This window comes from Felis catus, chromosome A1 (genome assembly GCF_018350175.1).
Source record: "Felis catus isolate Fca126 chromosome A1, F.catus_Fca126_mat1.0, whole genome shotgun sequence".
NCBI lineage: Eukaryota > Metazoa > Chordata > Mammalia > Carnivora > Felidae > Felis > Felis catus.
In genome coordinates, this window is record NC_058368.1 from 19,531,453 (window position 1) to 19,546,174 (window position 14,722).

General features: G+C 47.5%; 1 protein-coding gene across 15 annotated transcripts in view; it reads left to right on the forward strand.

Annotated features, from left to right (window-relative positions):
* Positions 1 to 14,722, forward strand: part of ATP7B (ATPase copper transporting beta) — a 78,084-nt gene that overhangs the window by 26,882 nt on the left and 36,480 nt on the right. For 4 of the 15 annotated variants that reach the window (XM_045052525.1, XM_019825930.3, XM_045052511.1 and 1 more), the window contains 2 exons: positions 5,893 to 7,141; positions 14,357 to 14,614. In XM_045052525.1, the coding sequence (XP_044908460.1) occupies positions 5,893 to 7,141; positions 14,357 to 14,614 (1,507 nt within the window). Of the gene's footprint in view, positions 1 to 61; positions 560 to 655; positions 3,025 to 4,376; positions 5,356 to 5,892; positions 7,142 to 14,356; positions 14,615 to 14,722 lie in introns of those variants that run through there. The other 11 variants (XM_045052509.1, XM_045052490.1, XR_006594274.1 and 8 more) reach the window with 9 other exon arrangements.

The following is a 14,722-nucleotide window of genomic DNA, read 5'->3' on the forward strand; positions in this document are numbered from 1 at the left end:
AGAACTGAAAAACATAGTCTCACCCACAGGTAACCTCAATTTTATGTATTAATAAATCTGCATACATACAGGTTTAGCAGCAAGACATTGATTCTTCCTCAGTGGAGGTTTTAGAGACTGACGCCAGTCCGCCTGGGTGTTTCATGTGGGATCTTTTCTTGAGTCAAACAATCTCTTCGGACCCTCCCTCCCTTAGGAACCTCTGACATCCAGGGATTTCTCAGATAAGGGTAGGGCCTGGCAGTGACTCATTCACAATGTATTCCAGAGGATGTGGAAGGTCCCAGAACCACCGCCACCTCTCCTTGCGTCCTGCCTCCTCTTGCAAATGTAGTTGCCTTGAAATGCATTTGCAGCTAGGAATATTGAAGGGATCAGAATGAGTGCCGGTGTTCTGCTGTAGTTTTTCTGAAGTACCAGAGACCCCGAGAGGTGACATACTAAGGGGCGAAGGCCCGACTCAGAAGCCAGCAGCCGGGCTCAGGGCTCCCGGCTGCTCCTCTGCCTCCTCCTTACTTTGCTCACTTGCTGAGGTGTTAGCCTGTTCCTTATGTGGCAGGTAAGATGTGGCTGTTTTTCCGTGTTTTTCTGCGTTTTGCTTTTCTGCGTTGCAGTCTCCTCCTGTAATTAACATGGCTAAAAGGAAAATGTAACCTTAAATGTTGTTTTTAAAAAAATAGCCTGCTGGACTTTTGAGCCGGATTTAAATCCTAGCTGTTACTTAAGTTGCTTTGTGACCTTTGATAAATCGGAGTCTGTTTCCACAGTAAAATGGTGATAAGAATATCTCTTTGTAGAATTATCTTGAGCATTAGAGATATAAAATGCCATCCCCATAAAATACCACTGAGAACCATTAACTATTTTCTCTTATTGGGTCTGCGTGCGTATGAAAGAACCAGGACTTGTCTGTATTTTGAAAGCTCAGGTGCGTAGAGTTGCGTGGGGTGGAAGTTATATGCTGGAAGAATTGCATGCATGTATATCATTTTTGCCTTCGAAGTTGTTAAGGGTGTCACACACCCTTCAAGGTGAAAGAAGTCTCAAGGATAAGTGGGCGAGCGGTGTCCTTAAGGTTGACGGAGATCCAAGTGAGACTAAGAGCTCTCAAAAGTGGCTCTAGCGGTCCTTGCTTTGTGCACACGGTAGAATTGCTCTTTGATTTGTGGTCACGGGCATTTTCTACAAGGCATGTCATTTCTGGGCTTTTCAATTTCAGTCTGGCTTTGAAACCTTTCATCAAAGCGTGGCACCCCATTTCCAATTTCTTCATACCAGGCTGGCCTGTCTGCACATCTTCTTTTCCTTTCCTGGCTCCATCTTGGTGAATCGACCACTTGTATTCCTTTACCCGTCTTTTCTTTTACAAGCCCTGGCACTCACAGCAAAGTCCATGTGCCCTGGGTGTCCAGAGAGTAGCAGAGAATTGAAGTTCATGTTTGGATTCCCCTCTGTGGAATTTCCCCCTCCTCCTGTGTTTCCAGTCCCTTCTAATCCTGATGCCCAGTATACTGATAGTTTGTTAAAAATTCCAAAGTTAGTTCTTCCCCAGTGTGTTGTTGGGCTTGCCAAAGAAGTAAGTCCCAGATGTCTGTTCTCAAGAAATATACAATTCAGTGAGAATTAGGCAACATTAGGGCTTCCATAAAGTTTTCCCAGGACACACTTTGTTCCCTGGACCCCCTCTCCAATGTGCCCTTAAACCTCAACGTGTTTGTTTGAATTCATTTGAGTTTCCCCCCTGACAAAGATTCTCCTCACTGAGGAATGGAATTAAAACCACACACACGTACCAATTGTCTACACTTAAAAACTATCCAAACACCCAGCAACAGTTATGAGGTTGCTTCTAAACCAGCAGAGACTTTCGTGTTTCATAAAGTTGTGTTCCGTGCAAAGCAAAGCTTTGTCTTTCGTAACTGCTTGTCTTTAGGAACCTGCCTGTCTAGAAGGGGGGGCCTCTGAGTATTGTTTGCTACAAACAAATAGCTTCTAACGCTTCTGCAAACCCTTTTGGCAGGAGCATAGAATCCATAATCCAGGGATTAAGAGCTAGCATTGTGGCCTGGGGTTTGGTGAGTTATAGCTAGATCTACCTAGGACCAAAAAAAAATAAGTTGGGTAGTAAATCATTAGGGATTTGTTTTTCCAACAGACTAGGTGATTGAGGGTTATGTCTTGTTTTAGGGAGGCCATTCTACTTATTAAGATACTGTATTAAAGCAAGTGTCCTTGAATATCATAGTTTTTCTTTTAGCTTTTTCAATTAATTATTTAATACCGGTTACAATCAAGTCACGGTTCTGGATCTCCTTTTACTCCTGTGTGTGTGGTTTTTTTTCTTTAATTTTCAGTTTTAAACTAATTATTTTTTAGAATTTGGTAATGTGTGCGCGTTGTACAATAGGTTATACGTTGAAAAATAACTCTTCCTCCCCTCTCCTTGCCTCCGCCCCTGATCCTCCTCAGACTCTGTACCAGTTTCTTATGCCTTCTCCCAGAGCCCGTCCATGTATATACAAGTAGCTATGGGGATAATACTCCTTTGCTCACAAATAGTGCTAGCATGCTGTGATAGAACGAACTTTGGTGACTTTCCCAACGAACTACAGCTCCTTGTATTTAAGCCCTTATATAATTCCTTCCCGTACTGACTGAGCTTGGCCATGTGCCTGGCTGTGGCCAATGGTGAATTAGCAAATGTGATGCGAGCAGAGGCTTGGTAAGCGCTTGCATACTGGGACTTGTTCTCTGGGAATGTTCACTATTGTGACACTCCCTCTCGGAACCCAGAAACCACCAGCTGTGAGGTACCCAGCCTAGCCACGTGGAGAGGCTCCATGGAAGAGAACTGAGGTCTCTGCTGACAGCTTCCAGACAGTCACCGACATCAACCTGCCAGCCATGTCGCGGACAAACCATCTTCTTGGAAGCGGAACCTCCAGTCTCACTGAGGCCGCCCCAGACGATGCCATGAGGAGCAGACAAGCCTTCCCCGCTGAGCCCTGTCCAAATTGAAAAACTGTGAGCTATCTCTCTGAGCCACTAGATTTGGCTTGCCAGGCAGCAACAGATAACTAAAACACTGTATTCACCGTAAATTCTGTGTCTTGCTTTTGTTCACTGAATGATATATTTGCTATTTCAGTATATTTAGAGCTGCCTCATTCCTTTTTTAAGAGCTGGAAAGCATTCCTCTGTATAACTGTGCAATAATTTCGTTAATTGGCCTCTTATTGATGGGCATTTATGTTTCCGGTTCTTTGCAGCGTTTAATATCTTTGTTGCATGCTTGCTTTTATACGTGAACAAATATATTTATGGAGTAAATTCATAGAGATAGAGTTGTTGGGCCAAAGAATATTTGGATTTGTCATTTTCATACATAGTGCCAAGTTGCCCTCACGAGAGGTGATGCCCCCACCAGCTCTAGGGACTGCGTGGATGGTGCCAGCCTGAGTGGTGAGAAGGGCCACCGTGCTATTGGAGTGTTACATTTCTTCCTTACTATTGTTTCTGCAGATGTTGAAAAGGCGTTTGCGTTTCCTGTTTGATGGACTGCCTCTTTTCTGTTGGATTGTTGGCCTTTTTCTTTTTAGAAGGAGCTCTTTACATTTTAACAAAATTAGCTCTTGCTTAGTATGGAGCAAATCTTTCTCCCCCCACCCCCCCCCCACCCCCGGTTTCTCATTTATCATTTTCCTTGGTCAGAGCCATATTTTCTCTTATTGTGGTTAGATTTATCAGTCTTCTCTAGCTTTTGGATTTTCTTGTTTTTCTGTTTCTTTTCTTGTATTTAGACTTGCCCTTGCCTGAGATTGTAATGGGTATTTTCCTGTGTTTTCTTGTATTATTACTATCTGAGGTCCCAAAAATATCTCTTGGTGTATAGGTACCAAATTGTGTTTTTCCCAGTTATCCACTTAATACCGTTGTGCTATGTCATCCTTATCGTATACTGCACTTCTGTACCACAGGTAATTTGATTTGTACCACAGGTAATTTCAGTATATTTATTGAATGCAATGAACGCTTGAGTGGCTATCCCGTAAATTGTTTACTTTTTTTTTTCTCTACTATTTTAGGGAATACTACAGTGAATGCTGTTAAAACAGTTCTTTATAATTATAAATCCCAGACTAGTTTCGGATTTCCTTTGTGGATGTACAAATGAACATTTATAGTCTGCTTTAGAAGTTATTTAAACTTTCAGGGCACCTGGGTGGCTCTGTTGGTTAAGCATCAGACTCTAGATTTGGGCTCAGGTCATGATCTCGTTCGTTGTGGGCTGTGGCCCCGCATCGGCCTCTGCACTGACAGTGTGGAGCCTGCTTGGGATTCTCTCTTTCCCTTTCTTTCTGCCCCTCCCCAACTTCTGCTTTCTCTTGCTCTCAAAATAAATAAATAAACTTTAAAAAAAAAGGTTAAGGTTTTGTTAAGGTTCTCAAAAAGCTGAAGTTGGAAAGATAGGCATTTTATTTTATGCACAGGGTTACGGAGAAGGTCAATCCATGTAATGGAGATTCATCTGAAGATCTAAGTAGGATTGTGTAAGCACAGAGACTGACATGCTTTTTTGTCACATACCATAATATGTAAAGGCCTGTTCCCGAATTTCTGAAGCATGGAATAGTACTGGTATAAAAACTGTATCTAATTAGGAGAGTGGTGAGCCTGGGACCCTGTGAAAGGAGGATTTGGTTTTGTGAATGGAATAGGTGAAGCCACATCATTATGAGAAGTCAGGAAATTATGCGTATATACTCCGGTACATTAAGAAGATGGGTCCACTTAATTTGGTAAAACACTTCTAATTTTAGGTAGCGACCACAACTGTCCTGAACACCCAGGAGGGCAGTGACGCTCAGTGGAGGCAGAACAGAGAAGTTCCCCCAGCTCTCGGCCTCCTGCCCCTCTTGGCCCAGCCCCTTGTGCTCATTTCCCTGGCTCGAGGAGCATACCACCAGACCTTTCTCCCCCGGCATGTGGTCTGACCCCACGGGGCCTCGGAGGTGGAGGTCGGCATTCAGAGCAGGTGCCCTACGGTTGTTGAATTTAACCCCTGCTGAGAGAATGCCAGGGACACCCCTAGAAGGAGATACAGAAGTCAGGTGTTGCCTATTCTGTGTATGTGCATTGCAGCAGCACCCCCAACGTTTGAGCTCAAAGGACCACGTTCTGCAGAGAGATTTCAGGTATCAGCCAGAGGTGAGGGGGGCTCTGCTGAGAGCCTCCACCCTCCCGTTGTGGGCCACTGTGCTGTCTGCCTCTGCTGGGGGCCTGCCACGCTCATTCTGTGCACGTGAGCTGCATCACACTCCCCTCCTTCCCTGTAGAGACCTCCACATCTTCGAGGTAAGGAAAACAAGGTGGGCAGTTGACTTCTAGGTTCAGAGTCACAGAATGTTCAAGCTAAAAGAAACCCACTGGAACCATTTCGTTTGATAAATAATGTTTTTATATCTCCCTTTCCCTGCATTTAATGTTGTTATACTCTCAGGATGTTTTGACACCAGTGGCACTGTTTTCCATTTTCTCAGTGCCAGACAAGCTGGGATATTTTAGCAAATATTAAGCTTTTTGAAAAAAAATATTTATCTTTGAGAGAGAGAGAGAGAAAGAGAGAGAGAGAGAGAGAGAGAGAGAGAGTGTGTGTGTGTGTGTGTGTGTGTGTGTGTGAGTGGGGGAGGGGCAGAGAGAGAGGAAGAGAGAGAATCCCAACCAGGCTTCCCACTGTCAGCACAAGCCCGACGCAGGGCTAGATCTCACAAACCCGGGAGATCATGACCTGAGCCAAAATCAAGAGTCTGACGCTTAACTGACTGACCCACCCAGATGCCCCACAAATATTTAGTTTTAAGGATGAAAAGGTGTCATTTCTTTTCCTTTTAGATCCTGTCTAAACATTCTTTGCCCGCTCGTGTCTGGGAGCCAGCAATGCAGCAGAAGCAGAGTTTCGCCTTTGACAATGTTGGCTACGAGGGTGGTCTGGACAGCGTGTGCCCCTCTCAGACGACCACCGGCACCATCAGCATTTCGGGCATGACTTGCCAGTCGTGTGTAAAGTCTATCGAGGGCAGGATTTCGAGTTTGAAAGGCATCGTGAGCATTAAGGTTTCCCTGGAACAAGGCAGCGCGACTGTGATCTATGTGCCGTCGGTCCTGAGCCTGCCGCAGGTTTGCCGTCACATCGAGGACATGGGCTTCGAGGCCAGCATCACAGAAGGAAAGGCCGCCTCCTGGCCCTCGAGATCCTCGTCTGCCCTGGAGGCCACGGTCAAGCTCCGGGTGGAGGGCATGACCTGCCAGTCCTGTGTCAGCTCCATCGAAGGCAGGCTGGGGAAGCTGCAAGGGGTAGTGAGGGCCCGAGTCTCCCTTGGCACCCAGGAGGCAGTCATTACTTACCAGCCTTATCTCATTCAGCCCCAAGACCTCAGGGACCACGTAAACGACATGGGATTCGAAGCTGTCATCAAGAACAGAGTGGCACCCGTAAGCCTGGGACCAATTGATATTGGGCGGTTACAGAGGACCAACCCAAAGACCCCTTTGATGTCTGGTACCCAGAATCTCAATAACTCTGAGACCTTGGGGCACCAAGGGAGCCGTGTGGTCACCCTGCAACTGAGAGTAGATGGAATGCACTGTAAATCTTGTGTCCTGAATATTGAAGAAAATATAGGCCAACTCCCAGGGGTTCAAAGTATTCAAGTGTCCTTGGAGAACAGAATTGCCCAAGTACAGTTTGACCCTTCTCGTGTCACCCCCGGGGCCCTGCAGAGGGCCATTGAGGCTCTTCCTCCTGGGAACTTTCAAGTTTCTCTTCCTGATGGAGCAGCGGGGAGTGGCACCGATAACAGGCCTTCCACGCATCTCGCCTCCGCCCCCGCCCCCGCCCCTGCCCAGGGAACCCGGATGCAGGGCCTGTGCAGTACCGTGGTGCTTGCCATTGGTGGCATGACCTGTGCGTCCTGCGTCCAGTCCATTGAAGGCCTGCTCTCCCGCAGGGAAGGGGTGCGGCGGGTATCAGTCTCTCTGACTGAAGGGACTGGAGTGGTGCTCTATGATCCCTCTGTAATTAACCCGGAAGGACTCCGAGCTGCTGTTGAAGAAATGGGATTCAAGGCATCAGTCGTTTCTGGTACGTAGTTGGCCCACGTGAAGCACACCCTGGGGTCCTCTCCTTTCTCCTTGCATCTTAGGACATAGTGACAGCGGCCACACTCACTGCTCACTGGCCAATGTTGGTGACAACATTCTGCAACTTTTCCTTGCGTGTCAAGTGTATCAGGATAGAAGAAGTAGAATTTCTGGGTGTATAGCTTTTGCCTCTCGTGTAGCTGGGAATAAAATGCTAAGTTCTTCGCATTTTTCTGAAGAGAACTCTGACTCTGTGTTCTTTTTAAAAAAGAGTCCTGCGGGGCCAGGGGGAACAGGCTCTTCTGTCTCCAGAAGAACCATCATCACACTCTCTGAGATTTCTCTGCCCAACGAAACAATAAAAACAGAACCGTAGTCTCACCTGGATCCCATTCTGTTGAAAGTGGGAATTGAGGGGATTCAGTGATGACTGCCCTTGCCCTCCTTGATGGCTGTGGGTAGAGGGGTGCATTTCTGCTGGGCGCCCGGGCCTGGGAGCGGTGGGCTGGTGAGCAAGTGAGACTCTCCTGAGAGCTTATGTTGTAGCCCCGTGTGAGCCGGTGAGCTCCAGGATGGGACGGGGATGCTGGAGGCCAGGAGGCAGCGCAGTGTGCTGGGGTTGCTGACAGGAGCCCGAGCAAGCGTGAGGACTCAGGAAGGTGGAGAGACGGGCGGGACAGCAGGGGGGCCACTCTGAACGGGTCTGAGTGTGAGCTGAACTTGGACTTGACTGTAAAGGCCAGGGGGTCAGCAGTGGATTTTTTTTTTAAGTTTATTTACTTCTTTTGAGAGAGAGAGAGAGAGAGAGAGCGAGCAGGGGAGGGGCAGAGAGAAAGGGAGAGAGAGAATCCCAAGCAGGCTCTGTGCTGACACTTGGGGCTGATCTCACGAACTGTGAGCTCGTGACCTGAGCCAAAATCAAGAATCGGACGCTTACCCGACCTCGCCACCCAGGCATCGGCAGTGGGTTTTAATCAGAGGAAGCGCAGGTGAGTTTGCACTTGAGCTGGCCAGTCGGTGTCAGTGTAGTGTGGATGGAGGCACGGAGGCTGTGTGGGAGGCTGGGTGAGAGGAGGTGGGGCTGGAGGTCAAGAGACGGAATGGGACGACATTCAGGAGGTTGGGTCCAGCAAGCTTGGTCCAGAGGAGGGGTGTGATGGGGCAGGCCGTGGAGGAAAGGGAGAGCCGGCGGGGAGCCCTAGGTGTACAGTTGCCGGAGGCCAGCTTGAATTCCTGGAGAGTGGGGCTGGAAATGCGGATTGGAGTAGCAGGAGCCAGGGGAAGTGACGGAAGACCAGGGAAAGCGAGCATGACCGGGGAAGGGCAGAGGGAGGAACGTGATGGCACTGGTGTGGAAGGAAGGGGTGTCCGGAGGAAGAAATTGTCACAGACAGGGACGGCACCCTGGAAAGAAAAGAAGCCGTTTCAGGGGCCTCAGGCTCCGTGCAACTAGGAGGTGGGGGAGGCTCCGGTGAGCCCAGCTGCATGGTAGAGCCGCAGACCTCCAGGAGCCGAGCCAAGCGGCGGTGGAGAGGTGATGGATAGGTGCGGGGTTCAGAGCCAGGCCGGAGATGAGGAAGCGCGGGACATGCCACAGCCAGCTGTGTGGGTAGCAAGGTTTTAACCGTTTGGGTCCCAAGGTACTGGCCCCGTGGGGGGGGTGCGAGTTGCAGGCTAGACCAGGACAATACAGTGCCAGCTGCGGGCACTCAGACTGCGCTGCAGGGCGGTGGCCAGCCCGGCACCAGGAGGGGCTCGTGGGCAAAGCCCCGCGGCCGCGCCCAGGGCCAGCTGGACTGGGCCTTCCCACATGTACTTTGCAGCGGCCGCCGAGATAAAGTGCGTCTCCTTGGAAAGGTCCCCTGTCAGTGGGGCTGGCCTGCACTTACACCCTTAAAGGCAGTGGGTAAGTCATGTGGAATGACTCGGCCCCGTTCTGTACTTTGTCTTTTGCACCACGTTTCAGGAAGGAGTTTGTTTTTAAACAAAAATCAGTAAGGAACACACAATGGAACAGTAAATCCTGTACTTAAATGGTAGGAAATGTAGTACAGAGTCATCATCTGCTCTATTTGTATGAGGTTTCAAGTCTTTAAACAGTAGAGTCAGGTTGTTGGCAGTAAAAAGAAATTTGCATTGAACTGCATAATCCAGAATAATTGGATTTGACCAAGTAAGCCTAGAAAGAAAAGAACAGTGATTTTTATTGGACAGAATTATGTGTTTAGCCCAAGAGGTATTTAGTGTACCAGATTTAGCAAATGAAATATAGGACACTTAGTTCAATTTGAATTTCAGATCAACAGTGACTAATGTTTTGGTATAAGTATGTCCCAGGCAACATTTGGGGCACGCTTATACTAAGAAAGTATTTGTTGTATGTCTGAAATTCACATGTAGCTGGGCGTCTTGTATTTCACCTGGCAGTCTTCATTTAGGATAAACCGTTAGTGTGCCGTTAACTATCATTGTAGCCCCTTAGATATTAGAAAAGAATTACGTGTATTTGATTGGTCATTCTGGATTGACCAGGAAGAGGGGCTTCTTGAGCACAGTCTTCAAACCAGCTGATTTGTTTCTCCTTGGACTCAGCAGCACCCAGCACATAGTAGGTATTTGTGAAGGAAGCAAAAGAGAAAGAGAATAACAGGCTGTGACAAGCCGGGTCGTGGGGTAGCTCAGTGACGGGCTTTAATCCAGGAGCTACTCAGACATGTTAGAGAGCCGAATAACCAAGCAGGGAATGGGAAGGAAACCCAAGAGATGGCTGGTGGCAGAAGCTGGCACCCCAGGCAGGAGGGTGCCACCAGAGCCCAGGGGCTGAGGTCGCCTGGTGGGAGCTGGCTCACCACCGGAGCTACTAAGGGAGAGGCCGTGGCCAGGAGCTGGGCTCCCAGTAGGTAGATGGGAAACACCTTAGTATTCCCCCATTTCTGTCCTACTGTTTCCCACTTGCTACCTCCAGGGTACCAAATTTAACCAGAAACCAGTTGACAAGGGAGCCTGGGAAAAGTGGTTTTGCAGGGTCAGCCCCCTTGATAATGGAACAGGGAGAGGAAGGGGAATGATCAAGAGCATGTAGGCAAGTGGCAGGCACGGAATTTCAGTCAGCTTATTTGACAGCTAAAAATACATTAAGATCTGTTTTTTATCTAGAAATCAGCTCTGCATTTGTGCACTGGTTTGCCTGGTAAATATTTTTTGTATGAATGAATTAATGGATAGGTGATTGGATATATGAATACATTGTGAGGAAAAGTCATCTATCATGTATGACATGTTCCCCTCAGCCTTGTAAATGGATAATGTCACTTCTGGGGCACTGTTCCCTCATCCCAGCACGTACTGAGGGTCTTCTGGGCCCCAGGCACTGTGCTGGCCGCCGTGAGTATTCGGAGGCCGTCCAGGACCCGCCCACATACAGCTCATACTCTAACAAGGAAGCAGATCAGAGACCCATCATCCAAGGCAGGTTGGAATACATGCGACAAGGCAAGTGTAGGTAAAGCACTCTTGAGATTCAAAAGATGAGAAAAGCCAGCATCTGGTTGTGGGGCTCCCAAAGACCGGATAATGGAGGTGACATTGGAGCTGGGCTCGGGTAAGACTTCAGAACGCGATGGCATCTCAGCAGGCAGAGAGGGGCAGGACCACACACCGGGAAAAGTCGGAGGAGACATGAGCTCCAGCTTGTCTCGGGAGCAGTCTGGCTTGGGGGGAACATGAATATAAGTAGTGGAAGATAAGGTCAGACGGGCCAGCATCCTGGTACAAGCCACCATCAGCTGTGTCCACTAGACAGGCTCCGAGCTAGTCTCTCCTTCCCGCCTTTCAGCCTTACAGTCTGTTCCCTGCCCAGTATTCACAGTAATCCTGTTACTCTGTTAATACTCTGAAACCTTCCCATCTTAAGAGGGAGTCCTTAGGGTGATCTAGAAGCCCCCTCCCCCCCGACTCCCTACCTTTCTAACCCCTTTCCAATCCTCATATCAGGCTTGTCCTCACCTCAGGGTCTTGTACCTGCTATCCCTCTGTCTAGAATATTCTTACCCCAGAATCCACATGGTGTACTTTATTTCACATATACTTTTCTGGGCTTTTCCAAAGCATGTGTAATTTATATTTAGAAATACATAGATTTGTATTATACATAGTGGTTTTGTAATCTCTTTCACCCCACAATTTATCATAAACATACTTATAGGTCCGTCCATATGTCTGCAACACCATGTTGAGTGGCTGCAAATCATTCCATCATATGGATGCACCGTAACTTAGTCATAACCAGTTTCCTACTGGACTGTTCCCATCTACTTCATGTGCATGTGATTGTAAATAATACTGATGGGCATCTTTGAGGCTAAATTTTGTGCACACAGTTATTTCCTTACGGTAAATACCTGAAAGTGTAATTGCTCGGTCACAGAGAGTAAACATTATTTCATTCCATTACAAATACTTATTGTGCCTCTACTAAGTGCCAAGCAGTTAGAGGTACTGTTTTTGATAATATTGTCAGGTAGACTTCCAGAAAGCTGAATGCCCACCCATAGTATTAGCATAGAATGATAAAGAAAAACGACCCAATAACATAGTCTTGTTTGGGTCTTGTTAGTTTAATTCAACTTTCTTTAGCAATCTCCAGAAGCCCCGAATTTAGTTGAGTTAGATCTCAATGTGGAAGAAATGGTAATGTGTAAATTACAAGTTAGTAAGGGTGGTATGAAATTCTCTGTAATAGTACAAATATTAAAGTTGTTGACCACAATATTTGGATAGACACGCAGGTGAATCCAGAAAACAGATGATGGACTGGGAAAATCAGGAGAGGTTGGACAGGTGCAGGAGGGTTCAGGGGTATGGGAGGGGTTGATGGGTACAGGAGGGGTTGATGGGTACAGGAGGGTTGGACAGGTATGGTTGGGGTTGTTGGGTACAGGGGGTGATGGGTGTGAGGGTGGTGATGGGTATGGGAGAGATTGATGGGTATGGCAGGGGTTGATGGGTGCTGGGGGATTGATGGGTACAGAAGGATTGGATTGGTAAGGGGGGGGGGTTGATGGGTACAGGAGGGTTTGACAGGTAAGGGAGGGGTTGATGGGTACTGGAGGGGTTGATGGGTGCAAGAGAGTTGGACAGGTAATGGGAGGGGTTAATGGGTGCTGGAGGGGTTGATGGGTAGAGATAGAATGTCGAGAGGCTGAGGCTACAAAACAGCTTTTGTGAATTTGAGATCCAAAGGCCAGAGTCATTTTGAACAATGACAAAGTCCAGGAGAGTACACCTGTGCTGATGGATGAGGTGTGGTCTCTGCTTCCGGAAGGTAGAGGGGTCCTGTAAGGCCAGGTCCTTGGAGGGTTTTCACTGAAGGTGCTGAAAGTGTTGATCAACCGGACTCTTAGAATGAGTTTCGGAAGTAGTTTTTAGCACCTTTCAGAAAATGAGCAAAACATCCCAGGATGTGAGATTTATTTAGAAGAAAAACTTTTGCAAAGTCATGGCCTATTGTCAGTACAGGTTAATGCCAACTTCTATCTTCTGCAGATGTGGATTTTCAAATAGTGAGAGTTCGTTTTTTAAATGATGTAATTATCTTTTGTATACACTCTTAAAGGTCCTTTCTGTTATCAAATTCTGTTATCAAAAGGTCTGACTTTATGGAGTGATGAAAACTTTCTACATCTTGACCTGGGTGATTAGTTACATATATATATATATATATATATATATATATATATATATATACACACACACACACACACACACACACACACACACACACATGCATGCAGTGGGCAGAAAAACGGTCCCCAACAGCGTCTGCACCCTCATCCCAGAACTCGGTGGGGGAGAGGATGGTCTTTTTGGTTTACGGAGCTGGTTCCACTGGATATCCAAGTGGAAAGAAATTAACTCTAACTCTTACCTCTTACCTACACAAAGTTAAAATGCAGGTATCATAGGCCTGATGGGGAAGTTCATTAAAATAGCAGCTTCTAGAAGAAAGCAGCATGAACATTTTCACTGTTTAGGTAGCACGAAACATACTAACCATGAAAGTTGGTTTAGTTGGTTGATAAGTCAGACCTCATTAACATTCGGGACTTCTTTTATCAAAAGAGACACCATTAGATGAGAGTGTAGGTATGGAGCACAGGCCGGGAGCAGATACTTGCAGTGCGGACCCACGGCAAGGATTCGTGTCCAGAGTACGTACAGGACGTAGGCAAACGATAAGAAAAAGGCAAACAACTCAATAAAGGTGTGTTGGGTTGTTTTGATTGTTGTAGGGAAGGAGTGAAGGACTGCTAACCAGAATGTGACCGTGGTTAAAGGGACAGATCCTGGAGGTAGAGACCTGGTTTAGAAATAGCTTCATTACTTATCACCTGAGGAATTCGGGGCACATTTTTTTTTTAATTTTTTTTTTCAACGTTTTTTATTTATTTTTGGGACAGAGAGAGACAGAGCATGAACGGGGGAGGGGCAGAGAGAGGGAGACACAGAATTGGAAACAGGCTCCAGGCTCCGAGCCATCAGCCCGGAGCCTGACGCGGGGCTCGAACTCACGGACCACGAGATCGTGACCTGGCTGAAGTCGGACACTTAACCGACTGCGCCACCCAGGCGCCCCTCGGGGCACATTTTTAAATTTCTTGTAACTCAGGGGTGCCTGGGTGGCTTAGTCGGTTAAGCATCTGACTTCAGCTCAGGTCATAAACTCGCGGTTCTTGAGTTCTAGCCCCCCGTGGGGCTCTGTGCTGACAGCTCGGAGCCTGGAGCCTGCTTCTGATTCTGGGTCTCCCTCTCTCTCTCTTCCTCCCCCACTTGCACTCTGTCTCTCTCTCTCTCAAAAATAAAGAATAAAAAAAAATTTTCTTCTAACTCAGTTCTTTATAAAATGGGGGCGATAGTCCTATGTACCACAGCTGTTTTAAAGGACGTGTGCTTCGCAGAGGGCCTGGTGAGTTCTTCTTGTTGTCATCATCTAATTAGAGCACTCATCCAACTGGAGCATTCCATTCTTGAGTATTGGCATCTTTTCATGTGTCTGTCACTGTGTGCCTGTGTCTCTAGTTGTGGGGAGGTGGGGGACAGTGATGGAAACACCAACCTTCATGGAGCTGTTTCAAGAACTTTGTCAGGCTTGAACCTCCTGTTGTAAAAACAGTTCTTTGTTCTTTTAATCTGAATGATTTCTTCCATTTTATCCTAGAAAACTGTTACAGCAACCATGTTGGCAACCGCAGCGCAGGTAATTCCACAGTGCACACCACAGCTGGCGGACCTGTGTCTGTGCAGGGAACGGCTCCCCATGCTGGGGGGCTCCCTAAGAACCACAACCCCGGCAGCTCGTCCAAGTCCCCGCAGGCCTCTACAGCAGTGGCACCGCAGAAGTGCTTTTTACAGATCACAGGCATGACCTGTGCATCCTGTGTGTCTAACATAGAGAGAAACCTTCAGAAAGAGGCAGGTAAGCCATCTACACACTGAACTGGGGAAGCTGCGTGTAGGCTGTGAGCCCCTGCGGTCAGCAGAATGGGCACTGTGCTCTCCCTTCACAATCCTCATTGACTCAGTT